Source organism: Talpa europaea (assembly GCF_964194135.1).
Source record: "Talpa europaea genome assembly, chromosome: 15".
Taxonomy (NCBI): domain Eukaryota; kingdom Metazoa; phylum Chordata; class Mammalia; order Eulipotyphla; family Talpidae; genus Talpa; species Talpa europaea.
The window spans coordinates 34791265-34818908 of record NC_140083.1 but is presented as its reverse complement, the minus strand read 5'-3'; the positions used below and the strand labels follow the sequence as shown (position 1 = coordinate 34818908).

General features: G+C 36.2%; 1 protein-coding gene across 2 annotated transcripts; it reads left to right on the top strand.

Annotated features, from left to right (window-relative positions):
- On the top strand, window positions 1–27644 carry RAB3IP (RAB3A interacting protein; the record flags this gene model as incomplete). 2 transcript variants are annotated; one of them, XM_084255017.1, is made up of 10 exons in its annotated part: window positions 1–266; window positions 1202–1460; window positions 11541–11636; window positions 16046–16123; window positions 16877–17080; window positions 19966–20094; window positions 21960–22072; window positions 24066–24165; window positions 24253–24322; window positions 27562–27644. In XM_084255017.1, the coding sequence occupies 10 exons, from the start codon at window positions 16–18 to the stop codon at window positions 27642–27644; spliced, it is 1383 nt and encodes a 460-aa protein (XP_084111143.1). The 2 variants fall into 2 exon arrangements, with proteins under 2 accessions (XP_084111143.1, XP_084111142.1); XM_084255016.1 differs by lacking the exon at window positions 11541–11636 and having other exon boundaries at window positions 16–266.

Genomic DNA, 27644 nt, shown 5'->3' with positions numbered 1-27644 from the left:
GATGAGGCTTTTGCTATGGCTAATGACCCCTTGGAAGGCTTCCATGAAGTGAACCTTGCTTCACCTACTTCTCCGGACCTTCTTGGTGTATATGAACCGGGAGTTCAAGAGCAGTCTACCTCACCAAGTGTCATCTACAGGCCACACCCTTCAGCATTATGCTCTGCCCCTGTCCAGGCAAATGCACTAGATGTTTCTGACCTTCCTACTCAACCTGTATATTCATCCCCCAGACATTTAAATTGTGCAGAAATATCTAGTATAAGGTAGGAGATCATCAAAATGCTTATTTTAGAGTATCATATGAACAAGTGGACAGTTAGCTTGCTACCTTATTTTGAGTTTTATTATTGCAGAAAATTTGAGTAATATAAGATTGTCTATGAAGAGCAATGCATGTTAATGTTCAAAAGCTGTTGTCAGCCAACTTTTTTATACAAAGGGCCAAGTAATAAATATTTTAGTCTCTTATGTTATTCAACTTTGATGTTAAAATGCTGAAGTAGGGCCTCCCTGGTAGCACAGGTGGTTGAGCGAAGCACTGTGTAGCTGTCCGTGGCCTCTCAGTGCGCATTTGAGCCCAGCCGGCTGAGGAGATACCCACATGGCGTGGCAGACCTCTCCTGTTTTGCATGCTGCTCCCCTCAGCAGTGTATTTTGGTCAGTCTGCTTGTTCTGCTCCCCGCTCTGTCTCTGGTGAATCCTCTCACCCTCCCACACATCTGACCTGTACCCCAGTTATTATATAAATAAATAAAATCTTTAAAAAAAATGCTGAAGCAACCATAGATACTATATAAATGAATATGTTCCAATAATACTTTACATATGGGCACTGAAATTTTGAATTTCATATAATTTTCGTGTGGCACAAACCATTATTAATTTGACTTTTTAAAAACTATTTGGAAACATAAAAGTCATTTTTGGTCTATGGACCTGCAGAAGTAGGCAGTGGACTGGATTTAGCCTTAATTTAGTTTGCCAACACCTGTTTTAGAGTAGCACTAGCCAGCTGAACTTTCTGTGCTAACATGACAGCCACATATGGCTCTTAAGGACTTGAAATGCAGCTATTTTGTTTGAGGACATGCTAAGAATTATATGTCATGATTAGCAGATTGTATATGCGGTTCTGGATCTGTGTGTTTATGACAGTTTTATTTGAGCATATGCTAATGTTCTGAACTCTCCTTTACAGCATCCATGTTACAGATCCAGCAGCTTGTTCTACCTCTGGAGTCGCAGCAGGGCTAACTAAATTAACTACCAGAAAGGACAATTGTAATGCAGAGAGGGAGTTTCTACAGGGTGCTACTATAACAGAAGCTTGTGATGGCAGTGATGATATTTTTGGGTTGAGTACTGATAGTCTGTCTCGTTTACGAAGTCCATCTGTTTTGGAAGTCAGAGAAAAGGGCTATGAAAGATTAAAAGAAGAACTTGCAAAAGCTCAAAGGGTAAGCAAAAATATACTTTATTCTTCTGTGTATTATAATCAATATTAATGTTCATCAGTGGGATAGGGCAACTCAGAATCATTAGAGTTCTACACTTACCCTTCACATATACATACATACAGCCCCTCAGCTCCCATTGGGTAGCATTTGGGAATCTGTGAAATTGACTAAGTGAAGAAGCTTGTTTAGAAGCACTGGCATGAAAAATGAGATTCTGATTCTCTTTTTGTGCCCCTATGTTGCCTGTTCCCTGTTTTGCATGATCTGTACCACAGATTTGGTGGATTATGTTCCATGTGCAGGTTTTTCCCTCTTTTTATGTGATTGACTTTATGGTCATTTACTTGATGTCGTTAAGTCAAAGTTGTTTTGTGTTGAGGAATAGTTCTACTAATGTTACCTTTGCCGTTCAGCTGAGTTTGAGGTTTTCTTTATTTTACGTTGGAGAACTTGCTTCTTTATTTTTTTTAAGTTGTATTCTTTTTTATGGTTTACTGTGTGTGCTTTATAGGCATAGGTGCATAAGAACTTTTCTTTCCTTGGTAACTTGTTTTATTTACTACTGGTTATTTTAAAATTTCTGCAATTTGTCCCCAGATTTGTGGCCATAGCTTCTTATTTTTCTGAGACTGCAGTTAACTTTCAGAGGGAAGCTCATAGCATTAAGTAGTCATACATTAAAAAAAAGAAAAGTCTGAAATTAGTAATATAAGGTCCCTCTTACAGAACCTATAAAAAATACAAAATAAAATCAGAGCAAGAAGAAAGAAGGAAATAATAAAGAGTAGAAATCAGTAAAATTGACAGCAGAAGAACTACAGAAATGAATGAAATGAAGTACTAAGGCATTAGGTGTTTCTGGCTTTCCTATGCAACCAAATGTTAAAATTCTGAGGAAATATCTAGTATTAGGTAGGAAATCATCAAAATGCTAGTTTTGGAATATCATATTGACAAAAGGACAGTTTGTTATAGAGATCATAAAATTGACAAATCCTCTAGCAAGATTACCCAAGAAAAATAAAGACATAGATTATCAATAGCAGGAATGCTGTAATAAATTAATAATATCAACAACTACATAATTTTGAAAACTTAGGTGAAGTGGCCCAATTCATATTTAGAAAATTAAGATAATAGAGCAGACATTCTATAGGTGTAACTTCTAGCCTGTTACAACGTTTCACATATGTATATTCCCATCCTTTCCCTATCAGACTTGTCTTTCAAGAGTGTAACATTAATTTTTGTATCCCCAAAGCCTAGCATAATACTGTACAATGCCTGATATATATATCTCTTTAAGTGTTTCAGTGAATCACTAATCTTTAAACGGTCATGTAGATATGCTACAACATTTTTGGGTAAATATATTTTATGAGAAGAAAAATCAATAGCCTCTTAAATCTTCTCCCAGAGGGAAGGGGGTATGGTGAACTATGGTTGTATTTGACTTCTGCCACTGCGTCAGAGTCTCATGTCTTAATACACAGTATTACGTGAAACCACAGTTTATGTAGACTGTATTATATACAGTCATGTGTTGCTTAATGGCATTTTGGTTAACTACAAATACATAAATGATGGTGATCCCAATAGTATACCATATAGGTTAGTAGGCTATACCATCTAGGTATGTGCGACTACACATTATGTCATTCACACAATGACATAATCATCTAATGACACATTTCTGAGAATGTCTCCCTGTCATTAAATGCCACATGGTAGTATATCCATTATTGAGACTACATTGTGATTACTTATTGATCAGAACAGAATTTGAATTTCTTAATTCAAGTTTGGGAATTTCTTTTTAAATCTTTTATGTGCTCTATTTAGAGGTATTATCGAGGCAATTGAAATGATAATGATGTGGGGCCTACCCAGTGGCGCAGCGAGTTGAGCGCTGCACTGTGAAGCTGTCCGCAGCCTCTGCAGCGTGGGTTCGATTCCTGGCCAGCCAGGGAGAAACCCACGTGGCATAGCGGACCTCTCCTGCCTCGCCGGCTGCTCGCCTCAGCAGTGTCTTCGGTCGGTCTGCCTGTTCTGCTCCCTACTTTCTCTGTTGAATTCTCTCCCGCTCCCACACCTCTGACCTGTACCTCTGTTCTTGTATAAATAAATCTTTAAAAAAAAAAAAAAGAAATGATAATGATGTATGAACACATACACATGGTCATTTTTATTATGAAGGGTTGCAAGATAGTGTTTATTTAGATTTCAAGGGTTGAAAAGGGCTCTTGAATATGAAAAATACTTTTTGAAATATGGCAACTTATGACCCAGAATTATCTCAACAGCTATTCTTATTCTGATATTCTTTTAAGAGAAACAGGTGGTTAACCATTTTCTATCCTTTTACTTTTTAATCTATTTTTGTCTGCTTGTTTAAAGTGGATTTCTTGTAAGCATGTATTTTTAGGCCTTGCTTTTTTTTTTTTATAATATAAGTCTTACGACTTTATTTTTTATTTTAAGATTTATTTATTTATTTATATATGCACTGGGTACAGTCAGAAGTGTGGGAGGGTGAGAGAATTCACCAGAGCCAGAGCAGGGAGCAGAGCAGGCAGAAGGACCGAAGTACACTGCTGAGGGGAGCAGCGGGCGGCAGGAGAGGTCTGTGCACTTGTGGGACCCTCCTCCTGTGGCCGGGGAGCAGCTGGGGATCGAACTGGCGCTGCAGAGGCTGCAGGCAGCTTCGCAACCCAGTGCTCAACCGCTGCACCACAGGGAGGCCCTAGGCCTTACTTCTATGCTTTCTAATCTCTAAATTTAAATTGGTGTGTTTGAACCATTTACATTTAATGTGATAGTGATATGGTTTGGTTTAAATCTTCCATCTTGACTATTTTCTATTTGCCCACTCTATTCCTTCCCCCACCCCGCCTTTTACTCCTTGTACGCTTTCTTTTGGCTTGATTCCATGTTTTTTGTGAGGTCATCTTATCTCATTTGACTTACTAACTATATGTCTTTGTGCTAATTTAGTGATTATTTTAAGGTTTATAATAAACTTTAAATTATATAATTTCTAATGACATTATACTATTTCATGCATAGTATAAGACCCTTATGAAGGTATACTTCTGTTTTTCCCCTGCCAGTCTCTGACTGGGCCACTGTTTTCTGCAACAGATCCATGTTGGGAGAGTACTCATGTGATCATTGATTTCCAGTTATAGGGATACCAGATCCATGATGTAGTCTTCTTCCTTCTTAGTATTTCATAGGTCTTTGCTGATGGACAGTTTTTTGGTGGAATTCTGAGGAAGAAGGTGCGTTTTAGTACATCTTTATTAATATGTAGTTTCCTGAATGCTAACCCAGATTCTGCAAAAAGAAAATTATTGTGTTGAGACTTAATGATGTGCATTTTCAATAAACCTCCTTGTTGATTTGCATAGTCTACTAAAGTGTGAGGCCTATTGGTTTCAGGTGTTACTTTTAACATCCTTAATTATCATCCTTAAAAGAGAATTAAATGGTTTGGAAAATAAAATTCAATGGAATAGCTTGCAGCCAGAGAAAGTCACTAAAAGGCATAAACCTGTACCAAATCCATTTCAGCATGGAACTACTAACTGTTGTCAAGGGTGTTTTTAAACATTTACTATGGCCTTTTATAAATGAATATTTCTTGAGTAACTAAAGTAGTCATAGCATTTTACTAGACCCCGTGGGAGACAAAAATAAATTAGGTTTGACTCTATGCTTAAGGAGTTTACTGGTTGTAGAGACATAAATGAGTGGTAATGTTTCATTGACTCTGATTTGTACATTTCCCCCTGAAATCAGAATGCATTTTAAAATTACTGTCATCTAGGCAACTGTCATCATGCCAGTTAGTATTGCTTACTTGTACATGAAGTTGGTCATAGCTGCTATGTTGTGATTAATTCAGTTGGATTATGTGTATTGGATGCGGTTATTTTTTGCTCTTAATAGGTGGTTTATCTTCAGGATTTCACTGTGAAATGACTTTGAAACAAAAGAATGGCATATGATAAAGATCTATGTCTCCTGTCAGTTTGAATTCTTCCCATATGTATAAAATAAAAATTCTAAGGAAAAAGTATTGTATTATAGGCAGAATTTTTTTCTTTCTTGATGTTTAAATCTAAAAATAATGAAGTCTTGAATTTGATGAGATACATTTCATCATAGAGGTATATAGTCTGTGTTTTAAATATCTCTTCTTCTCTCTAGTACTGTCCTCAAGTACTACCACTCCAGATTGTATTATTTGCCTAAAATATTTCAGTAATAACTTTTTCCCTGTCTCCAGCTTTCCTTAACCTAGATACAATGTCCAAGTTGTTATTTCAAATTGCAAATCTGATTTTCCTATCCTGTTTAAAATCTTTCAGAGATTTATTCTGTCTTTGAGAAAATTTCCCCTTGCTTATAAAGTTAATTTCCAATTTCTCAGCTAAACTTTTAAGTACTGACCATAGACCTAACATTTTGGTAATATCTTCTTCTGGCATCTACCCCTCTCCATCTTAGCTACTATAAAACATTTATTATTCCTTTGCTTACATTGGCAAACTCCGACTTCTTCTAATGTCACTACTATAGCCCTTGTGACTCCTTTTATCAAAAGACTTGTGAATCTTTTAAACTATTGCTGTCCTAATTAGGTTATGACTTTGTGAACATCATAGACTGGATCTCATTCCATTTCTCTGTAGTACCTAGATGAATGTCTTCATGCATTGTTAACACAAGGTAGTATTGAAGGAGTGAATTTTGTAATATAAATTACTGATAATGAAAAATACAAATGAAAATTTAAAAAATACTCAGAATGCAAATTTAACTTTATATAGGTAGATTTTGAGTTGGGCCTTGAAGCCTAAAGAGGAAGTAGTCAGGCATTTATGGAGACAGGTTAGTATAGATTGATGCATCAGAGTGGAGAATAAAACAAGAATGAATCAGATGGCAGATGGCAGGCTTGCCTCTTCCAGATACTCCCAACTAAATTGGAGTAAAACAAACCAAAAAACTCCTGAGGGGAAAATAGACTGCCTCAGCATACATGGAACAATGGTTCAGTGGAAAGGGGTAGGAAAAACTTCACTTTGTTTATAGTGATGGGGTTGGGAGGTGGCAGTACAACTCACAAGAGGGAGGGACAGCTGTGCAGAACTCCCTGTAGCAGTTGGCTTGGGCATACACCAACATAGGGACTCCTGAGACCTGGTGACATTGCACCGAGTAAGGGGTTTGGGAGTTGGCCTCTAAGGTGGAGGGTGCACAGTTGGAGAACTGCTGGGGTTGGGGTGCAGATGAGGATCACTGCTTTGAGCCTGATACTCTCTTATAGAACAACTGGTACTTGAATTGGCAAGGAGAAGCTGGTCAGAAAACCTGGTTTTTCTCATAGAAAAGAATACTAGAAATGACTGAGATATTCAAAACACCTGCCACCCTCTAACCCCGCCCCCCCAAGCTCAGAGCTAAAGCCAAAGGAATGTTTGAACAGACTAGAGTTCAAGTATCTGTCAGTACCAGGGAAAAAAACATCCCAGGATAAGACTCAGTGCTGGGGGAAAAAGCATCTCATCATTAGTGACCGCATATCAACTATAATCTGTGCCCAGTGCTATATCTATCTAGTGCTTAAAAATAGCCTACATAGTGGAAGTGGACAGTGACTATGGTAGACACTAAGAATGAGGCACTGCCCTAGAGGAGGGGATCTCTGTGGATTCCCACCATATGATTAGGCACCCGTAGTATAGTAAGAAGTTTTGGTACAGAGCAACCCCAATATGAAGCAGGTTGCCTGACTGTGGGTCCTCACCTGCGTGCTTAAAGGGGACTTATTAATGCTAAACTGCAGGCACACACAAAAGGTTAATAAAAGGTTTGTTTACAAGGGAAGGGGAAATGAATAACTCAGGGAGAAAAAGAGGGAGATAAGTTTTAAATGCATCCTATCCGTTTCGCTGACTTGGAATCCCAGTGATCCCATGGAGCAGGTGAAAAACCACATGCCATTAGGCCAAGAGAGCAAACCCCCAACCCCAACATGGCGGGTTAAATACTCGAACAGAGAATATGGCTGCTTAACTCTGCCCTCAGGTCCTCACAACCCTCCCTTTGGTGATCTTGAAATTTGTAGTTCCCAGTGTCTTGATGGAGTGGGGGTGGAGTCCACAAAGCCTGTATGGAGTTTGCTCAGGACATCCTTTCCCCCAGACAGTTTGAATTCCTCAGTTTACTGGAGGTAGTCCTTAGGTGCTCTGCTGTCCCAGTCCCTTTTAAATGTACTACCCCTCACCTTTAGCAGTCCTCAAATTATTTTAACAGGTGCAAAGACAACAGTCTGAAAATCTATCCCTGTTACAACCCATAAAAATTTGAAATGAGACAAAAGTACACAGCACAGATGCTGGAGCAAAAAGCCCTGAGGGGAGCCCTAACCAGCAAAACGTGACAGAAGAGATCAAGTTAACAGTTCTAACAATGCTAATGAAACTCAGAAAAACAATGGGGGATATAAAACAACAGAATCACGATAAAGAAAATATGAGGCAGCTACAGTTAGAAACAATGGAGTTAAGAAGCACTATAATTAATTTTAAAAATGCAATGTCTGCATTTTGAGCGCCTCAAAAGCAGACAGACAAAATTAATGGAGAGAATTAACAAACTTGAAAACACATCTTTGGGAACAAGTGGGACAATGTAGAGAAAAAAAATTAAGAAAAATGAAAATAATGTAAGAACCCTTGGGAATAACTTAAAGAGAAATAGCATCTGTTTTAGGGGGACCCAGAAAGAGAAGAGAAAAAGTTTTGATTCCCAGAAATCCTGGTAGTTACCTTTACTCAAATATACTTAGATCTCAACCCTTCTTTAGATAGTGCTTTTTTTCCCTAATGTGAAATAATACTAAAGTTATCTGGTGACAGTTTTTTTCCTTCTCATTTAATATTAGTTAAAAGTATTATGTCAGTTATATTAATTGATTTGTGGACCTCAGGTTTTCCCTTTACTCCCAGTTAATATTTCAGAAGTTAGTGCATTTACTCTTTATCCTTTTTTGTGTGTCTTTATATTTCCTTTTTTTTTTTCCTTTTTGCATAGAACTGGGGTACAGGCCAGAGGTACAGGAGTGGGAGGGTGGGGTGAGAGGATTCACCAGCGACTGAGAGTAGGGATTAGAGCAGCTGGATTGACTGAAATACACTGCTGAGGGGAGCAGCTGGTGAGACAGGAGAGGTCTCCTGTGTCATCTGGTAGCTCTGTGGCTAGGGATCGAATCAGGCCTTAGAGGTGATAGCACTGAGACGTAACCCCGAGGCCACCAGGGAAGCCCTGTCTTTACATTTCTAAAGCTTATAACATTAGCAAAACTGTTCTGTCAGCTCTATCCCCTTTTTGAAAAATAGATGTAATTTTTTAGAGCACTTTTAGATGTGTAGCAATAATGAAAAGTCTAGAGTTCTCATATAGCCCCTGTCCCCACACGTGCCTAGACCCCCTCACTATCAACATCTTACACCGGAGTAGAACATTTGTTACGGTTCATGAACATACCTTGATATGTCAGTATTCCTTGAAGTACAGAGTTTACATTAGGATGCACTCTTTTTTTTTTTTTTTTTTTTTTTAATTTTTTTTTTTTAGAGGCATGTTTGTTTATTTATTTGTTTGCTTGTTTGTTTATACATGCACTGGGTAGTACAGTCAGAAGCGCGGGAGGGTGAGAGAATTCACCAGAGCCAGAGTGGGGAGCAGAGCAGGCAGAAGGACCGAAGTACACTGCTGAGGGGAGCAGCGGGCGGCAGGAGAGGTCTGCGCACCATGTGGGATCCTCCTCCGGTGGCCGGGGAGCAGCCGGGGATCGAACTGGCGCCGCAGAGGCCGCGGGCAGCTTCGCAACCCAGCGCTCAACCGCTGCGCCACCGGGGAGGCCCTAGGATGCACTCTTGATATTGTACATTCTTGGGTTTTGACAAATGTGCAGTGACATATATCCAGGACTACATTATACAGAATAGCTTTACTGCCCTAAAAATCCTCTGATTCTCCTGTTCATCCCTCTCTGCCTTCTGTTCTCTACCTTCTAATTCTTAAAGAATTCTGTTTATTTTGGGTAACAGTCCTTTATCAGACAATCTTTTGCAAATATTTTCTCCCATTCTGTGGCTGGGCTTTTCATTCTTTTGATATCCCCATCTTTTGGTCATAGTTCTACATTTAAATGTGTTTATTTCTCACCCCCAGTCCTTAATGTTAAAGCTTTTTTCTTAATTATCTGAAACTCATTCTCTGTTCACTTAGGAACGCTCATGGGAGAGATATTCTTTAAAAAGTTCTGTAAGTTTGTAACTCTGCCTGTCATTTTTTCCCTTAAGTATCTTGAAAATATTCCTTTTTTTTTTTTTTGGGTGGCACAAAATGCTATTCAAGTTTACTAGCAGTCTGATTTTGTTTCCCTTTTCGGTGACTTAGCTTTGTGTTTAACTTTTTTATTGTGGTAACTTCACAAATTTTGTTCCTTCGTTTTCTACACTGAAATGAATTGGATTTCCCTAGACTGTTGAGAGGAAGTTCCTAGGAAGGAGGCGAATAAAGCAGGATGGCTTTCTCAGTCTTGTATTCACAGCCTTTCCCTTCTGCTGTTACTGGTGTCTCTGTGTAGCCACTTCTCTCAGAGGTAAACTTTGTTCAAGGTTTTCTCCTGTGGTCCAGGGCCTCTACATACCTCACAGACTTATTCACATTACATTGCAAGATAGATGCGCGCGCGCGCGCGCGCGCGCGCGCGCGAGCGGGTGTGTGTGTGTGTGTGTGTGTGTGTGTGTGTCCTTTTCTCCTTTAAAACTGAACTGTCCACAGCTCCATCTCCATAAATGCTGTCCTGAATTTTTTTTCATTTCAGATTCTAAGAGTTCTTCCCTTCAGGGGCTCTGTCCTCCGAGTTTCTTTGCTGGATCTTTGATATTCCCTACAGGCCAGAGCTTCACAGGACTATGTGTTGCTGCGTCAGGGCTGCACACACAGGTTTTGACTCTTACCTGTGAAAGCCTTTCTTTCTGTTTCAGATTTGTTCTCCCACTTTCCACTAAGGATAGAGTCCTCTTCTTTGGGGTGTTTATGATGACTTGGGGGTTCTGAGGGTACCTCTGTAGTCTCCTTCATTTCCTGGTGCCACCCCCCCCCACAGCTGCTAATCCAGAGATATTGGCAGTTCAGCCATATTCTCTGAGTCCCAAGATTTGTGGGGATTCTCTTTCCCTGGTTTGTTGGTTCTATACCATTTGGTATATTTGTTTCTTAGAAGTTGTCCTTGAGGGCTGCAAAAACTGTGCTGCCACCACAATTAGAGCATGACTAACCCATTATTTTTTTCATATAATTTTGAGTAATATGAAGGGAGCTTGGATTTTTAAAATCTGTTTGAAAGTTCAATTTTGGGTAACATAAAAAATTTGCATCTAAATGAATTTTTAAACATCTATTTGTGACCTGTAGAGGAGTCATGTGTAAACAGTAAGATGTGATTTTTGTTATTACCTTTTCTTTTGATTTTAAATGTAGATGTGCATCATTTCTCTCTCGTTACAGTTTTAAATGGTTGTAAAGTCTCCTAAGGAAAATTGTAGATTAATTGCAGTATGGCGCAAGAAGTTGTCTATAAACAAACAATTTTAAAATAAATATGAAAAAAACCCACTAAAATTATTGAGATGAGTAAGCATAATTGAAGAAATTTTTTGCTGAATGGGAATAAGTATGTTCAGAGAAAAGTCAGGGGAAAAAGAGTGAAACCATTTAATTGTTAATTTTCACATGTAATATAGAATCATATTTAATCCTTGGATGTTTTATAACAAGTACAAGAAAAATTAATATCTGAGTTAGAGTTAATTTATTTATAATTTTAGATTTCCTGATTGTCTTCTACATATCAAGTGCTAAATCAACATTTTCAATGTGAACAATATAGGAGGGGACAATATTAATACTTTGTAATTTTATTAATAGAATTTATATAGTCTGCTGAATCTAACTTCAACTATGGAAATCCAAAATAAAATAATCAATTTCTCATAGGAACTGAAGTTAAAAGATGAAGAGTGTGAGAGGCTTTCTAAAGTGCGAGATCAACTTGGACAGGAATTGGAGGAACTCACAGCTAGTCTATTTGAGGTTGGTCTGTTTACATCTTGGCCAAAAACAACGTCTTGATTTTTACATATTGATAGAATTGTGTTTTTTATTTTTAGAGTCTCTTGAAAAAGATCTGCTTAATTTCGCATATATTTAAAAGTCCCAAAGAAAAAAATAGCTCCTTTTCCTCCCACCCACACCGCTCCCCAGGAAATTGCAGTTATTTAGGGGTTCTGCCTTCCCTGTAGCAGGGGATCAGCTTCACGTAGGTTGGCAGGGTCTGTGGGACCTGCCAGAAAAAATAAAATCTTTAAGATTTCTTTAAGAAATGTAGAGTCTACTATTTTAAATGATATGAAAAGAAAACTAGGATGAGCTACCAATACCATGTTGTTTATACAATTGCATCTGTGCAAAGAAAGCAGGTAAATTTTAATTTTGATTTTTGCCAACTATTTGGGTCTTGCTTTAGAGTAACTTTGATTCTACACTAAAGATGGGAAGTGCTCCTGGTGGTCATTTGCTCGGGGTTAATTTGAGAAAGTGTTAGAAGTCATAATTATTTGTTAGAAAGCACACCTCTTTATAGCCAATCTGCCACCAGGACTAAATTTCTACCCTCTCAGGCAGTGTTTCTAAATAGGGTGCCATTGACATTGCAAGACATTTAGCTTCCTTGGCATTAGTGAAGAGTCTTAAACAAATAGGATGTATGTATATATCTGTATGTAGAAAGCGACTGATAGAGTTTTAAAAATTGAAAACTATTCGGAATAAAGACTATTCTGAATTCAGTTTGCACAGTTTTTGTAAACTTAACATGTAAGTTCAAATTAGCACTTAATTATGTAAGATGAATAATCTTGGAAGTAATTATACTTTGTAGCAAAACTGAGTCTTACGAGTATCAAATATAAGAATTCTAAATTATACATAATTTTTTTCTCCCAGTATCTCAGATTTTGAGGTATTATAGAATGAAGTCTGTTGAAAGAATTCTAAATAGTTTTTTTTTTAACATGGAAAAAAGGTAATTTTAAGGTGGTTTCATTTTTTTTGATAATCAGTTTTAGTAAACTTCTGAGACATTTGTTTTTTCTCCATAATGCTGTAAAGAATATAGTGCAAGTTACTATTTTGCCTGTCAATAAAATGAAGTATTAGATAGGCCAAGGAGTAATGCTGGAATTCAAATTCGTGATCTAAATTCTTGCTTTAAGTATTATGAAAACCATAAATGGCTCTTCCATTTGTCTTAAGCAACACAAAATTATCATTGAGGTCTCTCTCGATACTCTCTATCCACACTGTTCTATTTTAAGATTGCTAGCACCATTTTCCAAGTCTATCATTTCTTACCTAGACCTGTAGATACCAAACTTTCTGATCATATATGTGATCAGTAAAAAAGATTTTAGCAAATGTCTTCATTATGATGTAGATACCTAACAATTACTGAGATTCCCTATGTGCTAGGCACTATTTTACAAGCCTTAGTTTTTATTCTTATAAATTAATATGTATACTAACATGCATAACATTTATATAAACTATAAAACAATAACGTTTTAAAGAGTGAGACAATAATAAAAATGTTTAAAAATTTATACTAGTACAGAATTTTCTTCTCACTAAAACATATGGTGTGTGTATTTATTTAGTGAGAGGAGTGAATATGTTACCTTGTTTTTGAAAATCTTGTTTTAACAATTTGTGATCCAGATGGAGGTCTGGTCTATGTTCCATTTTTGAAATGAGATGTAATGATGCTGGTAACTCACAGTTATACTGATCCAAGTGAAAGAAGTACATCTTTCCCTGGATTAAATTATTGTACTAAAATTTCAGCTCCATTGCTGGTTATGTGAAGATTTTTCCAGAAGTTTTCCTAGTGATTCTCTGTCTTCTCTAATAACCAACACACTGTTTTTGCAAATTAATTAGCAGATGTTGAATTTAAACCACAGTTAAAAAAAAAAAAGCACCATAATTTGAATCACTGTTAACCAGATGGGGGGAAAAATCTGTTTTCAAGTATAAAGACTTGAATGTTTGTATATATCTGAGTTCTGTAAGACTACAGCCTGTAAGATGAAACTAGTCTGAATCTACTTCTGTATAACCTTGTGGGCCAAAATTGGTTTGTACATTGTTAAATGGTTGCAGGGGTTAGGTGTGGATGGGGATCTTTTGGAAAAGAGTATTTTGTGACATCTGACAACTATATCAAATTCAGATTTTAGTGCCCATAAATTTTTATTGAAATGGCCACACTCTCTTTCTTATGTATTGTCTGTGGCTGCTTTCATACTGCAAAGTAGAGTTAAGCAGAAAGCCAAAATTGCTTACTCTCTGGCCTTCTATAGAAAATGTTGTCAACTCCTATTTTAGGCAATAGTTATTTCATTTCCAGCTTCAGAATGATAGTGTGACAGAAAAACTTTTTTTTTTTTTTTGAGAATCAACCTTTTGATGTTAATTTGCAAAATCCTGTGTATTGTCTTTTTAGATACTACTTCGGCCTCATTGTAGCTCTCTTCTTTCCTTTTGGAATTCCAGTTGCATGTATGTTTTACCTTTTCACTGTATCTCTATATCTGTGTGAGAAAGGTCACCCCAAATTCCTGCTCCTTTCTTCTTCTGGGTCTTGGTTTCCTATTCTTTACTAGTTTGTTAGCTTTCTGATGCTTTCAAAGATGATTTAAAAAAAGTTTGCCCAGCTTTTCTGGTTGTTTTCCACAGAGGGTTTGGTCTGAGTTGCTTAATCTCCTGTTAATAAAAGCATAGTGCATCCATCACAGAAGTTACTTCTTTGATAGTTAAAATAGCATTTGTCTGGAACGATTATTAGCTATGTTTATTATTTTGGAAATACCGGTCAAATATTGTTTTATTGACAATGACTTAGCACAGAAAAATTTAGCAAATCTGAAGCATTTGTTATTTTTTAAAAAATGCTTATCTCATTATTAAATTTGACAGCTCCTAAGGACAATGACACAAGATAACCAACATAGTTGTGCACACAGTTTCATAGTTAATCTCATCTCATTTTAAAGTCTTGATAGTAAAGCTTCTCTTGTTAGACTAATGTGATCTATAAATTCATGTTCATGGCACATGCAAACTGAAATTCATCACAATACTGTAGAAGCAGATGAACAAGTAGGAGTGCCAATGTGAAACTGTGATGTGGAGAATTTCCACTCTTGCACAGAACAGCTTACCTAGCGAGGTTGCCATTGTCAAACTCTTTATTAAATATGCCTTTGCTGTAGATTTCCTCCTTCTCCCCTCCCTCTCATCGCTTTTTCCCTTCCTCCATCTCTTCTCAAAAACTGCACATTGAAGTTCTAAAGTACTGTTCTTACATCCCAGGAGATTATCTCAAGCACCCTATAGTTAAGGATTTTTAAGGAAGAGAATGGCATGATCCAACTTGTACTTTAAAAACATTACTCTGCTATATGGAATAATTCCTACAAAGGACTGAGGATGAACATAAAGTTTCATATTACACTTAGGATAACATCAGGAATTCCTTCTCTGGATGATACTTAATGAGAATGTAATCAGAATGTAAACTCTGTAAGAGCAGGGGCCTTGTCTCTTCCCAGTGGATTGTCAGCACCTGGAACAATACTTCACAGAGATGTCTTCAGTATTTAAATATTATATGAATAAAAGTCAGTTACTAAGAAATTAAGACCTTACTGAAGGGAAAATTTTGATTTGCTTTTTTAGATTGCTCTCACATGATCTCACTTAATACCATTTTGTGAATGTTTTTATTGGGAGAGCTAAACCTTCTCAAGCTGTCATTCTAGTTAAATTGCAGCATTGTTGATGTGCTAATATTCTTGCTTGTACCTCCTGTTTGTCATTGCTGTGACTAATAATATGAATATATGTTTGTGTGTGAACATGTGACTAAAACCTGAACCACACAGGAGCTGAGTTTGACATGTGGGTCATGTTTCCCTTCACACATGCAAAAACCTCAGCCCAGCATTGGTCAGAATGACTAAACACAACTTGGCTGCCTCAATGGTAATAGATTGTAAAAGAAGTTACCTGTTCTTAATTCCTAGTAGTTTGTCTCTCTGATGACAACTACTGCTTCATTAGTTGACATTGAATACTTATTTTGGGCTGAATTTTGATAGTACAGTCATGCATTGCTTAACGAGATTCTGATCAACAGACCACATATACAATGGGGGTTCCTATAGACTATTAGCTTAGGTATGTAGTAGGCTGCACCATCTAGGTTTGTGTAATTACTCTCTGTGACATTCCCAAAGAACATGATGCATTCCTCAGATCCTATTCCTTTAATTAAGTGACACATGACTATATCTTTGCTAAAAGTCAGATAGTTGAGAGATTTTTTTGAAAATAAATGCCTAATTCTTTGTTTCCAAAATGTGAGATGTTAACTTTTTCAGGAAGCTCATAAGATGGTGAGAGAAGCAAATGTCAAGCAGGCAACAGCAGAGAAACAGCTAAAAGAGGCACAAGGAAAGGTAAGTTTTTGCTGCTTTTAATTAGTATTAAATGTAAATAAATTAGTGATTACTGTTTTAAAGATACCCCAACAATATTGGATTTCTTGCTGTAAAAGTAGTGCTTATTTTAGCAGATTTGGAAATTATAAAGATGAAAACAGCCACTATATAGATATATTTGTGACTTTATTTAGTGTCCATATATGTTAGAACCAGATGGTAAAAGGTTTATTAATTGCATGTATCATTAAAATGACTATATAAATAATCACGTATTAACGTAATATTTATTTTCTTAATTCACTGAAAAGACCCACCAAAATGTTACTACAGCTTACTGTTTCAGGAATAAAACTGCATCTAATCACAAGCTATTATATTTTGAAGATTTTGAATATCCACATAAATTGTTAAGATATTTTGATAATTTTTGAAATTTAACATGGTGAATAGCAGTTGAACCCAAACAGTGTAGAAACACACACACAAAAAAAACCTTGGTTTTACTTAGCAGGAAATACAAATTAAACTTATGTTTCATCTTTTTTTTTTTTTTTTGTGGGACCCTCCCAGGCGGCCGGGGAATGAACCGGCACTGCAGAGGCTGTGGGCAGCCTCGCAGCCCAGCGCTCAACCACTGCGCCACCAGGGAAGCCCCCCCCCCCTTTTTTTTAATGTTTCATCTTGAAAGGAAAATGTTTCAACCAAATTGCTAACATTTAGCTGCACCTGTCATAAAGCATTTGGGACCTTGTTGAATTTCTTTTTAAGATTGATGTACTCCAAGCTGAAGTTGCTGCGTTGAAGACCCTTGTATTGTCCAGTTCTCCAACATCACCTACACAGGAGCCTCTGCCAGGTGGAAAGACACCTTTTAGAAAGGGGCATACAAGAAATAAAAGCACAAGCAGTGCTATGGGCGGCAGTCATCAGGACCTCAGTGTGATACAGCCAATTGTAAAAGACTGCAAAGAGGTAACGCGCCAAGGACAGTCCCCTCTGACTCTGTTGATACTTAATAATTTTCATCACTGAGGTGTCAGTTATGATCTTTGCCAGCACAATTTTTAGTACAAAATAGTCAGTATTAAGATGGGGGAGGCTTTATCTAGAGCTGGCTGCTTTCAGGGATTCTGCACTTCCATTCTCTACCTGGCTGACCTTGGAGTACCTGCTGGAAACTTGGTAAGTTTCTTAATCTCGATATTTCATTTAGGGAGCAAACTGCCATGTGCTGTATAAAGGAGAGTGGGTGGCTTTAATGATTTGACATTTATCGAAATGTTAATTATTTGATATTAATTTATTTGAAATTTATTGTACTCTAACAAAATATGAATATAAGAAATGTGTGAAAATTGGGTGACTTTCTTAAAGAATGGTGTGTTATTTTTACTTAAATTCTAGGAGAAATAGTTTTATATCAGTAAGGAAGTAGCCCTGGAATAAATTTAGATAGTTAATATAGAGCTAATGGTAGGAGCTTTATCACTTTATAAGATTCAGAGATAATTGAGATAAGTATGGAAATATTTTGAATTGTTTTGAGTAAAAATTGTATCATTGTAAATCTTTTGTGTTTGCATAATCATTGCATACTATGCGCAGATCTTTCCAAGGTGATTGAGTAGTCAAGGTTCTTACCATTTAATTGAATAACATTTTGTTATTATAAAAAAAAATGCTAGTGAGGGATATCTGAGTGTGACTAGATTTAAAATTCACATTGGTTTCTGTTAACTATATAAGAAAATTTAAATCATAACTTTAAATCATAATTTAATCATAACCTTTTTAGTATTTTTTAATTTAAATTTTAATTGCTTGTACAACTTGTATTTTTCCTGTGGTTTCTCAGTGTGTGTAATTACATTTTTTTCTATTCATGCTATGAGCTTTAAATATTTTGTCATAAAACATTTTAAAGTTTTGCCTTTAGTTTATGAAATGCCTTAAATAAATAGACAACATATTCCTATACTTCAAAATAATAATGTTTTGCTTTTCAGATATATCCTGTATCCTAATGTTTTATGAAAAGCTTGTCAAAAAGTTATTAAAGAAAATCCATAATTTGACTTGTGTAAGTCTTAGGAAAAAAGATGTAACAACAGATAGAAAGTAAAGCATGTCCATGTTACTGTAGAAAATGTGATTGGGGCATTCAGTCATGCCTTCTGTTACATTTCTTCTGAGAGCATTTAAAACATGCATGCATGTGTGCATACACACCTGCGTTACACAAGGCTTTGATAGCAAATAACTTAGATGTGAATTTAAACTATTTTTTTTTGCTCTATCTGGAACCTTGGGCAGGTTGCTTTATCTCCCTCAACCCTAGTTTTCTTTCTTTTTTTTTTTAATGAATTTTTTTTTTAAGATTTATTTATTTATACAAGAACGGGGGTACAGGCCAGAGGCACGGGAGGGTGAGAGAATTCTCCAGAGACAGAGTGGGGAGCAGAACAGGCAGAAGGACCAAAAACACTGCTGAGGGGAGCAGCAGGCGAGACAGGAGAGGTCTGCCATGCAATATGGGTATCTCCCTGGCCGGTTGGGAATTGAACCTGCGCTGCAGAGGCTGCAGACAGCTTCTGGGCTCAACACGCTGTGCCTCCGGCAAGGCCCTCAACCCGAGTTTTTTTTATCTATAAAACGGAGATTATATTATATGTCTTGCACAGCAGAGAGGATTAAATGTTGTGAAGTGCTTACCATAGTTTCTGGCACAGACTTAGTTCTTTATAAATTGCTTTGATTACTGCCTTTAAACTAGAATCTTTTCTTAGAAAACCACTTACCTGCTTTGGGGTTTTTGTCCATGAAAGGACAAACTTTACAAAGAAGAATTTGAAAATATTAATGTTACTTATCTACTAATATTTATATCCTTTTGCTTTTAGCATGATTCAAGGAATTTATGGATTGGAATGGGGAAAAAAATCACATTGAGATTGCTCTTTCTATACTTTAAAAGAAAGGCTATAGGAAAGCTTGGGTATGCTCAGCTTTCTGTTAATTTGATGTGGACTACCTGCACATCTGATTAAGCTACCCTGGAGGCTGTGGCTGTAGTGACTGTGTTTATAATTTGTGCAGTGCTTCTGGAGAAGAGATGCTGCAAGCTGTAGGAGGTTGCGGGATATTGCTCTGTGGGTGGCTTGGTACAGCTTTGAATGTTGACAGATGGTATTGAACTGGCTGAAGATAGCTGAGAATCTGAGGGGGAAAGTTTCTTAAAGGGCATTTAGAAGAGTAAATAGAATAAGAAGGCAGGTGTCAGCCTGGATTATTGTTAATAATTCACATCGTAGTTACTGGGTGTTGATATGCCAAAAATATCTAAATAAATGTTATATTTCATGACAGTCAATTTAGAAGTCTGTATGCTTCTTTTAGTATTGCTGCTTACACAGTAAACATTTTGGAAATGCATTCAGGGACTAGTAGGACAATTAGTGTCATTTTTACTGCAGATTACATTTTACGGTTTAGTCAATTTCAACTTACCGAAATACTTTAGCTTCAAATTACTTTTTGATTATTTCAGTAGAGGCTTGTCATCATTGTTTACATTTAGAACAGTGTGTGTATGTGTCTGGAGAAGTTATCAACATTTTGGAGGAATGTGGGATGATAGTTGTGCCACTGGGCACCATTGAAAGTGGCTGATTCGTTATTTGAGAATTGTATATTTAAAAGAATATTGCTGCCATGTGTCATGATTAATGAAGCATGCTTCAATTCATTATTTTAATGTAGAGTATTCCTTTTTCAGTAATGCTTAAGTTTTGGTTTTATAAAGCGATTTGTGTTTGTACTTTTAAAAAAGTTGTGTTTTCTTTTGGTTTGTTTCTCAGGCTGATTTATCTCTGTATAATGAATTCAGATCTTGGAAGGATGAACCCACAATGGACAGAACATGTCCTTTCTTAGACAAAATCTATCAGGAAGATATCTTTCCATGTTTAACATTCTCAAAAAGTGAGGTAATTAAAAAAAAAAAAACTTCAGTAGGGGAATGCATTAGACTTATTCCTGTACCGTACACTAAATTATGTTAAATATCTTAATATCTTAAATAATTATTACTATTAAATTTATTATTAGTATTAAAATTCAAATGATTTCTTCACATTCAGTTACTGAATATCTTCCCTTGTTTGAGCAGAGGATCATTCACATTGAAGTGTGTATTGCATTGGAGTGAAGTATTAATTATGTTTTAGGGATAGGACTTATTCTTAATTCTCAGTTCAAGGTTCAGTGTAAGTAGTTATAGATGATTCTATACACTTTGATGCGTTCATTGGTCTTATTTTACATGAAAAAATGATATTCATCTTTAAAATGGGAAAAATGCCCTCCTTGCTTTTGTCATGGGGTCAAGAGAATAAAATGAAGTGAATTAAAACTTCAAAAAAATGTGAAGCACAACACAAATGTAAGATCATAATTTTAGTTTGTTCTTACTTGTGAAGTTTGTCTCTGAATATCTTGTCAATCATTGTTTAATACGTTTAACCCCAAGTTCTTATGTTAAGTCTTTAGAGTATTTAATTATTATTTGTAAGGAGAAGTTAATTTGAACAGCAAGACTTTTGATATGTAGATACTTTACTCTTTATGACTCTGGGCCTGGTTTCAGGTAGGCTGTTAGTATTAGTAATCTTGTCAGATCAAAGTAGTTTGCTTATTTTATTGGTTATCAGCTGGTACCATCTCCATTGGGCATTTAATATTTGATCATTCAGTTAATTCTTTTGTAGACGCTCTTGTGCACATAAATACCAGTTCAGAAAATATAGTGCTATAATCAGTATATATTGTTGAGTGATCTATATGTATGTGTGTGTCCATGTGAGTTTATATATTTGTATTGTGTATGTATGTATGTATGTACATACATACACACATATATACATACATACCTATACACACATTTTAAAACTTGTGTATATACATAAACACATATGTTTTTAAATTCAAGAAACACTGTTTTATAACAGGTTGCAGGTATGTATAGCTTTGTAGTTTGACATCTGTATATGCTACATCATGATCTCCACCAAAAGTCTAGCTTCCATCACCATCATAAATCTGCCCCCCTTTACCTGATCCACCCACCCTCTATTTCTGGTTATTGCCAGAAGCAAATGGTAATTGCTTCTGGCAATTACCAATCTCTTTCAGAATCTAAGAGTTCGTTTTTTTTTTTGTTTTGTTTGTTCATTTGCTTTCAATTTCTTCTACATCTGAGTGAAACCACATGGTATTTCTCTTTTTCCATTTGACTAATTTCATGTAGCATAATCTAAATGCCCAGCCATGTCACAAATGGCAAAATGCCATCTTTTTGTTCTTCCAATTGCTGAGTGTAATCCTGTGTATTTATGCTACATTTTCTCTATGTAATCATTCTTCCATAGGCATTTAGGTTGTTCAGTATCTTGGCTAATGGGAATAATGCTGCAGTGAGCATAAGAGTTCATATGACCAATATTAAAAAATCATCCCATTTATCTGGCAAAATAAAGCACTAGGATATTCATTCCGAAGTCACATTAACAGTGGATGCAAAGTATGGGTAAGGGGTGGATAGAAACTGAAATTAATGCCTTTAACGCTCTTACCGATAATAAGAAAAGGTATTTAACTATACTGAATTACCTTTTGTAAGTACTTGAATTATAAAAGAATTCAAACCAAGAGTATGTGATTTCATTCTTTTTTTATTGATTAAGGACAAACTAGTGGAACTTGGGAAGAGAGCAATTTTATAAAGGAGTTTACTGTAGAATAAATTTGGCTATTTTTATTCCTGGTGTGTCTAATACTTTTTATTTTTTTAAAGTTGGCTTCAGCTGTTCTGGAGGCTGTGGAAAACAATACACTAAGCATTGAGCCAGTAGGATTACAGCCTATTCGATTTGTGAAAGCTTCTGCAGTCGAATGTGGAGGACCAAAGTATGTATTCAAATCTATGTCTTCTAGAAGGTACTGAGCTCTAAAATATTTATGTGTTGCAGTTATTTAATTTTTCTATTTTTTATCATTGTTTTATGACCTTAATGAACTATTAGATCTAGGCAGTTACTAAAATCACAGAAAAGAAAAAGACATTATGTGGATCCTGAAAAAAGTACACGGTACCGTCTGTGAAATAGTCTTATTAAAAGAAATTGAACCTGAATCTGAATAAGCCTTCTTTTTTCCATCAAAATTTAGTTTTCCCAACTTTGCAGGTGGTTAAATTTCTTGTCAGTTTTCTGTTTAGAATCTGTGCAGTCCAAAGACGAATCCCAAGATAGGGTGGGACATTGTATTTCAAATTTAGCATCAAAGGAGTTCAAACATATATGTATGTGTGTATGTTCTCCAGGTAAACCACATATACCATACATGCCGTATTACATTTTTTAACCATAATATTATGACCTATTAATGGATCATGAAATTAGTGGGTCATGAGTAGGGTTTGTTTTATGTTCTTGTATAGCAGTGTACACTTGGTTGCTAAGTAAAATATTTCTTCCTGAGGGTTGTTGTCAAAATTAATTTTGGAAGACAGTGAAATTAGACCAAATGTTGAGAACAGGGTACCAAAAGGACTTGATTAGTCTTCTTCCTGCTGTCATATAAAGGACTACTCACCTTGGTAAATGGTCCGTCTTCCATATGTGAGAGATGTTTTGCAATTACAAACCTTCAGAAGTAAATTCCTACATTTCTTAGCAAGGCCAACTTTTCCACCCACACATATATGCATTTGAAAATATCAGCTAATGAGATCAGTTAAAGTGGATTTATACAGTGTTTTAGTAAAATAAGTATATAGATTAGGTTTAGCAAACAATTTACCTAGTCGAAGGGTATTGTACTTGTGGTACTGGGACTGGAAGCCCAGGTGTTTGTAATGCATATTATGTGGAAAAAGCTTATGCAAGATACAGTCCTTTTTTATGCAGTGTGATGTGTGGCCATGGCTTAGGCTCTTGTGACTAGGTAGTCACTAAATGAATGGTGTGATGCCGCAGGAATTTTGAGGAAGAGTAAACCATTCCATTGGTGGTGATCAAGAACTGTTCTTTTGCTAATAAAGGAACAATGACTCAATCTCTTTGAAAATACAAGAATTCTGTTGTGATTTCAGTGTCCACTTCCAAAATTATCCTTTTTAAAATACACACTCTTCATGTATTTCCTTAACCTGAAGGCACATCTGTATCATAATCAGCAGGCAGGTGGCTCATTCTTTGCTGTCATTGTCTCTGTGTACCAGGCACTTGCGTGGTGCCAGGCATTAAAAGATGAATAAGACATACTCCCTGTTCCCAAGAGATGTACAGCTTAATTCCAGCCAGAAAGCCCTCATAATAAATTTTGGATGTATAGCATACAAAGGATGTGTGTTTAAATGTAGTATTTATATAATTATTAAGATTCAGTGTTTTTGTACAGTGGCTTATTCCTTTATGTTCTCAGGCCTCGGCGCCATATTAAATGCATATTAACTAGTCAAACACAACAAAGGGTATATCATCTGGAAGCTGTTATCCTCCAATCTATCAGTAACATGTTTTGAGACTTAACCAATTATCTTTAGGTTTCTTCTAAACTGAGAAGTTGAAGTTCAGATGGAAAGCTGAGAGCTGCCCTGCAGCTGATTTCTCAGTTGTAAATTCACTCCAGAATAGACATGTATTTAAAATATTTAGTTGCTATTTCTAGAACCATTCTTAATGTTATAGTATTAAGCTTCTGTTAGAATGCAAATCGCATGAGGGCAGGGTCTTTTTCTTTTTCATGACTGTAGTCTAGCACCTAGAACAGTGCCTGGTATGTATATAGTAGGTTTTCAAATATTTATTGTCTTACCGAATGAATGTGCAATTGTATGGAAGGCAAGGGGGGAAATGGATTTAATTATAAAAAGCTAAAATGTATCATTATTTTACAGAAAATGTGCACTTACTGGCCAGAGTAAGTCCTGTAAACACAGGATTAAATTAGGGGACTCAAGCAACTATTATTACATTTCTCCTTTTTGCAGGTACAGGGTAAGTAACTTCACCATGAATTTTATTACAACTCACTTTGAGATGAGACATTTGACTATTTGTGACATGTTTTTCCTTTTGGCCTAGATCACTTCTGTGTGTAACTTTTTTACATACATTCGATATATTCAGCAGGGACTTGTAAAGCAGCAGGATGGTGAGTGTTCTTAATTATAAAATGTTTACATAAAAGTTCAGTAAGAAATATAGAGCAAAGTAATGTTCAAATAAGTTTTATTACTAGTACATTTAAATGGAACCACTTTTGTGTTATGTGGAAAATTTGGGAACAAGTCTCTTTAAAAACATATTTAATCCTTGAAAGACATTTTAAATCCACATATAACCCATGTATATGTGGATTTGCCTCATTTTACTATAATTTTGAATTTTAAGAAAGACCAATTTTAATTCTTAATGGATATATGATAAATCGGATGGTAACTATAAGGAAAGTACAAAGTTCACTGAATTTACTCTTAAAAATAAATATGAGCAAACTCTAGATGTGCTCAGGTTTATTTTAAATAGTGCAAATCACAAGACCTAGCAATAAACTTTTTTTTAATATTTTTTATTTTTTAAATGTAAATTAATAAAGCAGTCAGGAGAATTCTGAATGAAATTAGGAGGACTGTATTTTTCATTTTTGCATAAAAGAACTGGGATGTAGGCCAGAGGTACAGGGATGAGAGGATTCACCAGAGACAGAATGGGGAGAACAGTAGGATTGACTGAAATACACTGCTAAGGGGAGCAGAGGGTGAGACAAAAGAGGTCTGCTGCACCATATGTGGGATAACTCCCTGGCCAGGGATCAAACTCAGGCCTTTGAGGTGATAGTGCTGAGACTTAACACCTAGGCCACTAGGTAGGCCCCAAAAGGACTGTGCTTTTAAATCAGCAGAACCATACAGATGGCATATCCAGAGAAACCAACCTCAGTGCAATATTTTTATTTAAAAATTTTTTTAAAAAGATTTATTTATGCATACAAGAGCTGGGGTACAGACCAGAGATGCAGGGCGTGAGAGGATTCACCAGAGACAGAGTGGGGAACAGAACAGGCAGACTGACTGAAATACACTGCTGAGGGGAGCAGCGGGCGAGACAGGAGAGATCTGCTTAGCCATTTGGGTTTCTTTCTGGCCGGCCGGGGATCGAACTCGTGCTGCAGAGATTGCGGATTGCTTCATAGTGCAGTGCTTAATCCCTTGCGCTACCAGGGAGGCCCCTCAGTGCAATATTTTTAATATAGTCAATATGTTAAACACCAGTCATAAAAACTAAAATAACTTGATAATTATAAAGCAGCGTTTCTTGAGTACATGTAGTTGTTTTAAAACAGAAATGACAAATACTAGCAGAGGTGTCAGTCCATGCCAGGTTCAAATTTGAAGTTGTGGGATATTTTCCTATTTGTTTTTTTAGGCACTGAAAATATTCTTACACCAAAAAACTGTTAGATGCCTATCATCTTTTAATTATGTAAACCAGTGAATCTTAATTGCATGGAAAAATTAGTCATGCTGATAAAAACTTAGTTTAGTATTTCTTAAGCTCTTGAACATTGGAAACAGCCTATGAATTCCATACAATTAGACTTTAATGCCTAAAAGAATGGGGTGGAACTTCTAATTAATGTTGAATTTCAAAAGACTGCATAGCATAAAGTAGTCTCTATATCTATATCTATAATATTCTTTTTTTTAAAGATTTATTTATTTATGCATACAAGAGCTGGGGTACAGGGCAGAGATGCAGGGCGTGAGAGGATTCACCAAAGACAGAGTGGGAAACAGAACAGGCAGATTGACCAAAGTACACTGCTGAGGGGAGCAGCGGGTGAGACAGGAGAGGTCTGCTGCACCATGTGGGTTGCTCCCTGGCTGGCTGGGGATCGAACTCGTGAGGCAGAGGCTGCAAATTACTTCATGGTGCGGTGCTTAACCCCTTGCGCCACCAGGGAGGCCCCCTATATATATATAATATTCTTTATGACCAAATAGTATTGGAATCTTTTTGAAAACCTGTTGGCAGATAGTTGGTTAAAACTGGAGAACAGATGATTTAAGTTAAATTGTCAAGCATACTTTTTTTCTTCTGAGCAAAATGAGTTTTTGTAGGGAAGACTATTTCCTATTTTCATGAAGTATCTGTATGATGGTGATGAAAACTGGTATCTTCTCTGGTTTCCATCACACTTCCAACTGACATTGTATTTCATGTGGGTTGGTAGTAATAAAATATAATAAACAGATAGAAATATGCTTTGTGCTCAAAAGAAGTTTGTTAGCTAAATCCAAAGCAAATTTCTCAGGCTTGATACTGTAAACATTTTGATCTATACGTATTTTTAAATTGAGGTGTAAGTGACTTATACCGTTATATTAGTTTCAGGTATACAACGTGATGATTTGATATTTGTATATATGCTGCCAGATGATCACCAGAATATGTATAGTTACCACTGGTTGTCATACAGAGTTGCCGCTTTTTCTTGCAATGAAAAGTTTGAAGATTTATTCTTGGCAGCATTCAAGTATGCACTGGAGTCACCATGCTGTACATGCTGATGACTTGTTTATATTATAACTTTGTTTCTATATCTTAAACCCCGCAGTAATTCTTTGTTGTAGGGAATGATCTTGTACATAATAGGATATTTAATATCATCCCTGTCTTGACTCACTAGGTGCCAGTAATGAAAAATGTATCCAGACATTGCCAGATGTTCCCCTGGGGACCAGATGTCCCTTGGTTGAGAACTACTTATCTGAGTCAGTCTACTCGGATCCCGTGTCAGATGAAGATCTTTTATTGTGTGAAATACAGAACCAGCTTTTTAGAGGGGACTCATTAAAGTAGAGATATTTGAAATATACAGATCATCTGCTGCATATATTTTTATTTCTAATTTGAACCATACCCAAACCTTTTTCTATTTAGCTTCACAAAGAATGTTACTGAGTTTTCTGGTTTTTTTCTTTTCACTTTGTGTTTGTTTTATTGAAGAGTAAAATGGCTATGATAGAGCAACTTAGCACAAGAAGATCCGTAAGTTAGATAATAACTTGAATAATGGAGCATCGAGTGTTTAATTACTTATGAAGGCAACAGTGCTATCCTTTACTTAGGAAACTGAAATGTCTATCTTCTGTTGGGCTAAAGTGATAGTCATTGATGTATAAAACAAATAGCTGTGGCAAAAGTGGTAAGTATTGCCTGTTTTTGATAAAGCTGGGAAAAGGTTTGTGTGACATAGTTAGGCTTTAAGTACATTCTTAGAAACTGACCAATTGGCATTTAGCTAAGCTTAAATCTTCAATGAAATAGATTAAAAATAATTAAGATGTTATTTTATGATTTATGTGTGTCTCTTTTCTGTTTGTATAGTTGATCAGATGTTTTGGGAAGTTATGCAGTTGAGAAAAGAGATGTCATTGGCAAAGCTGGGATATTTCAAAGAGGAACTTTGA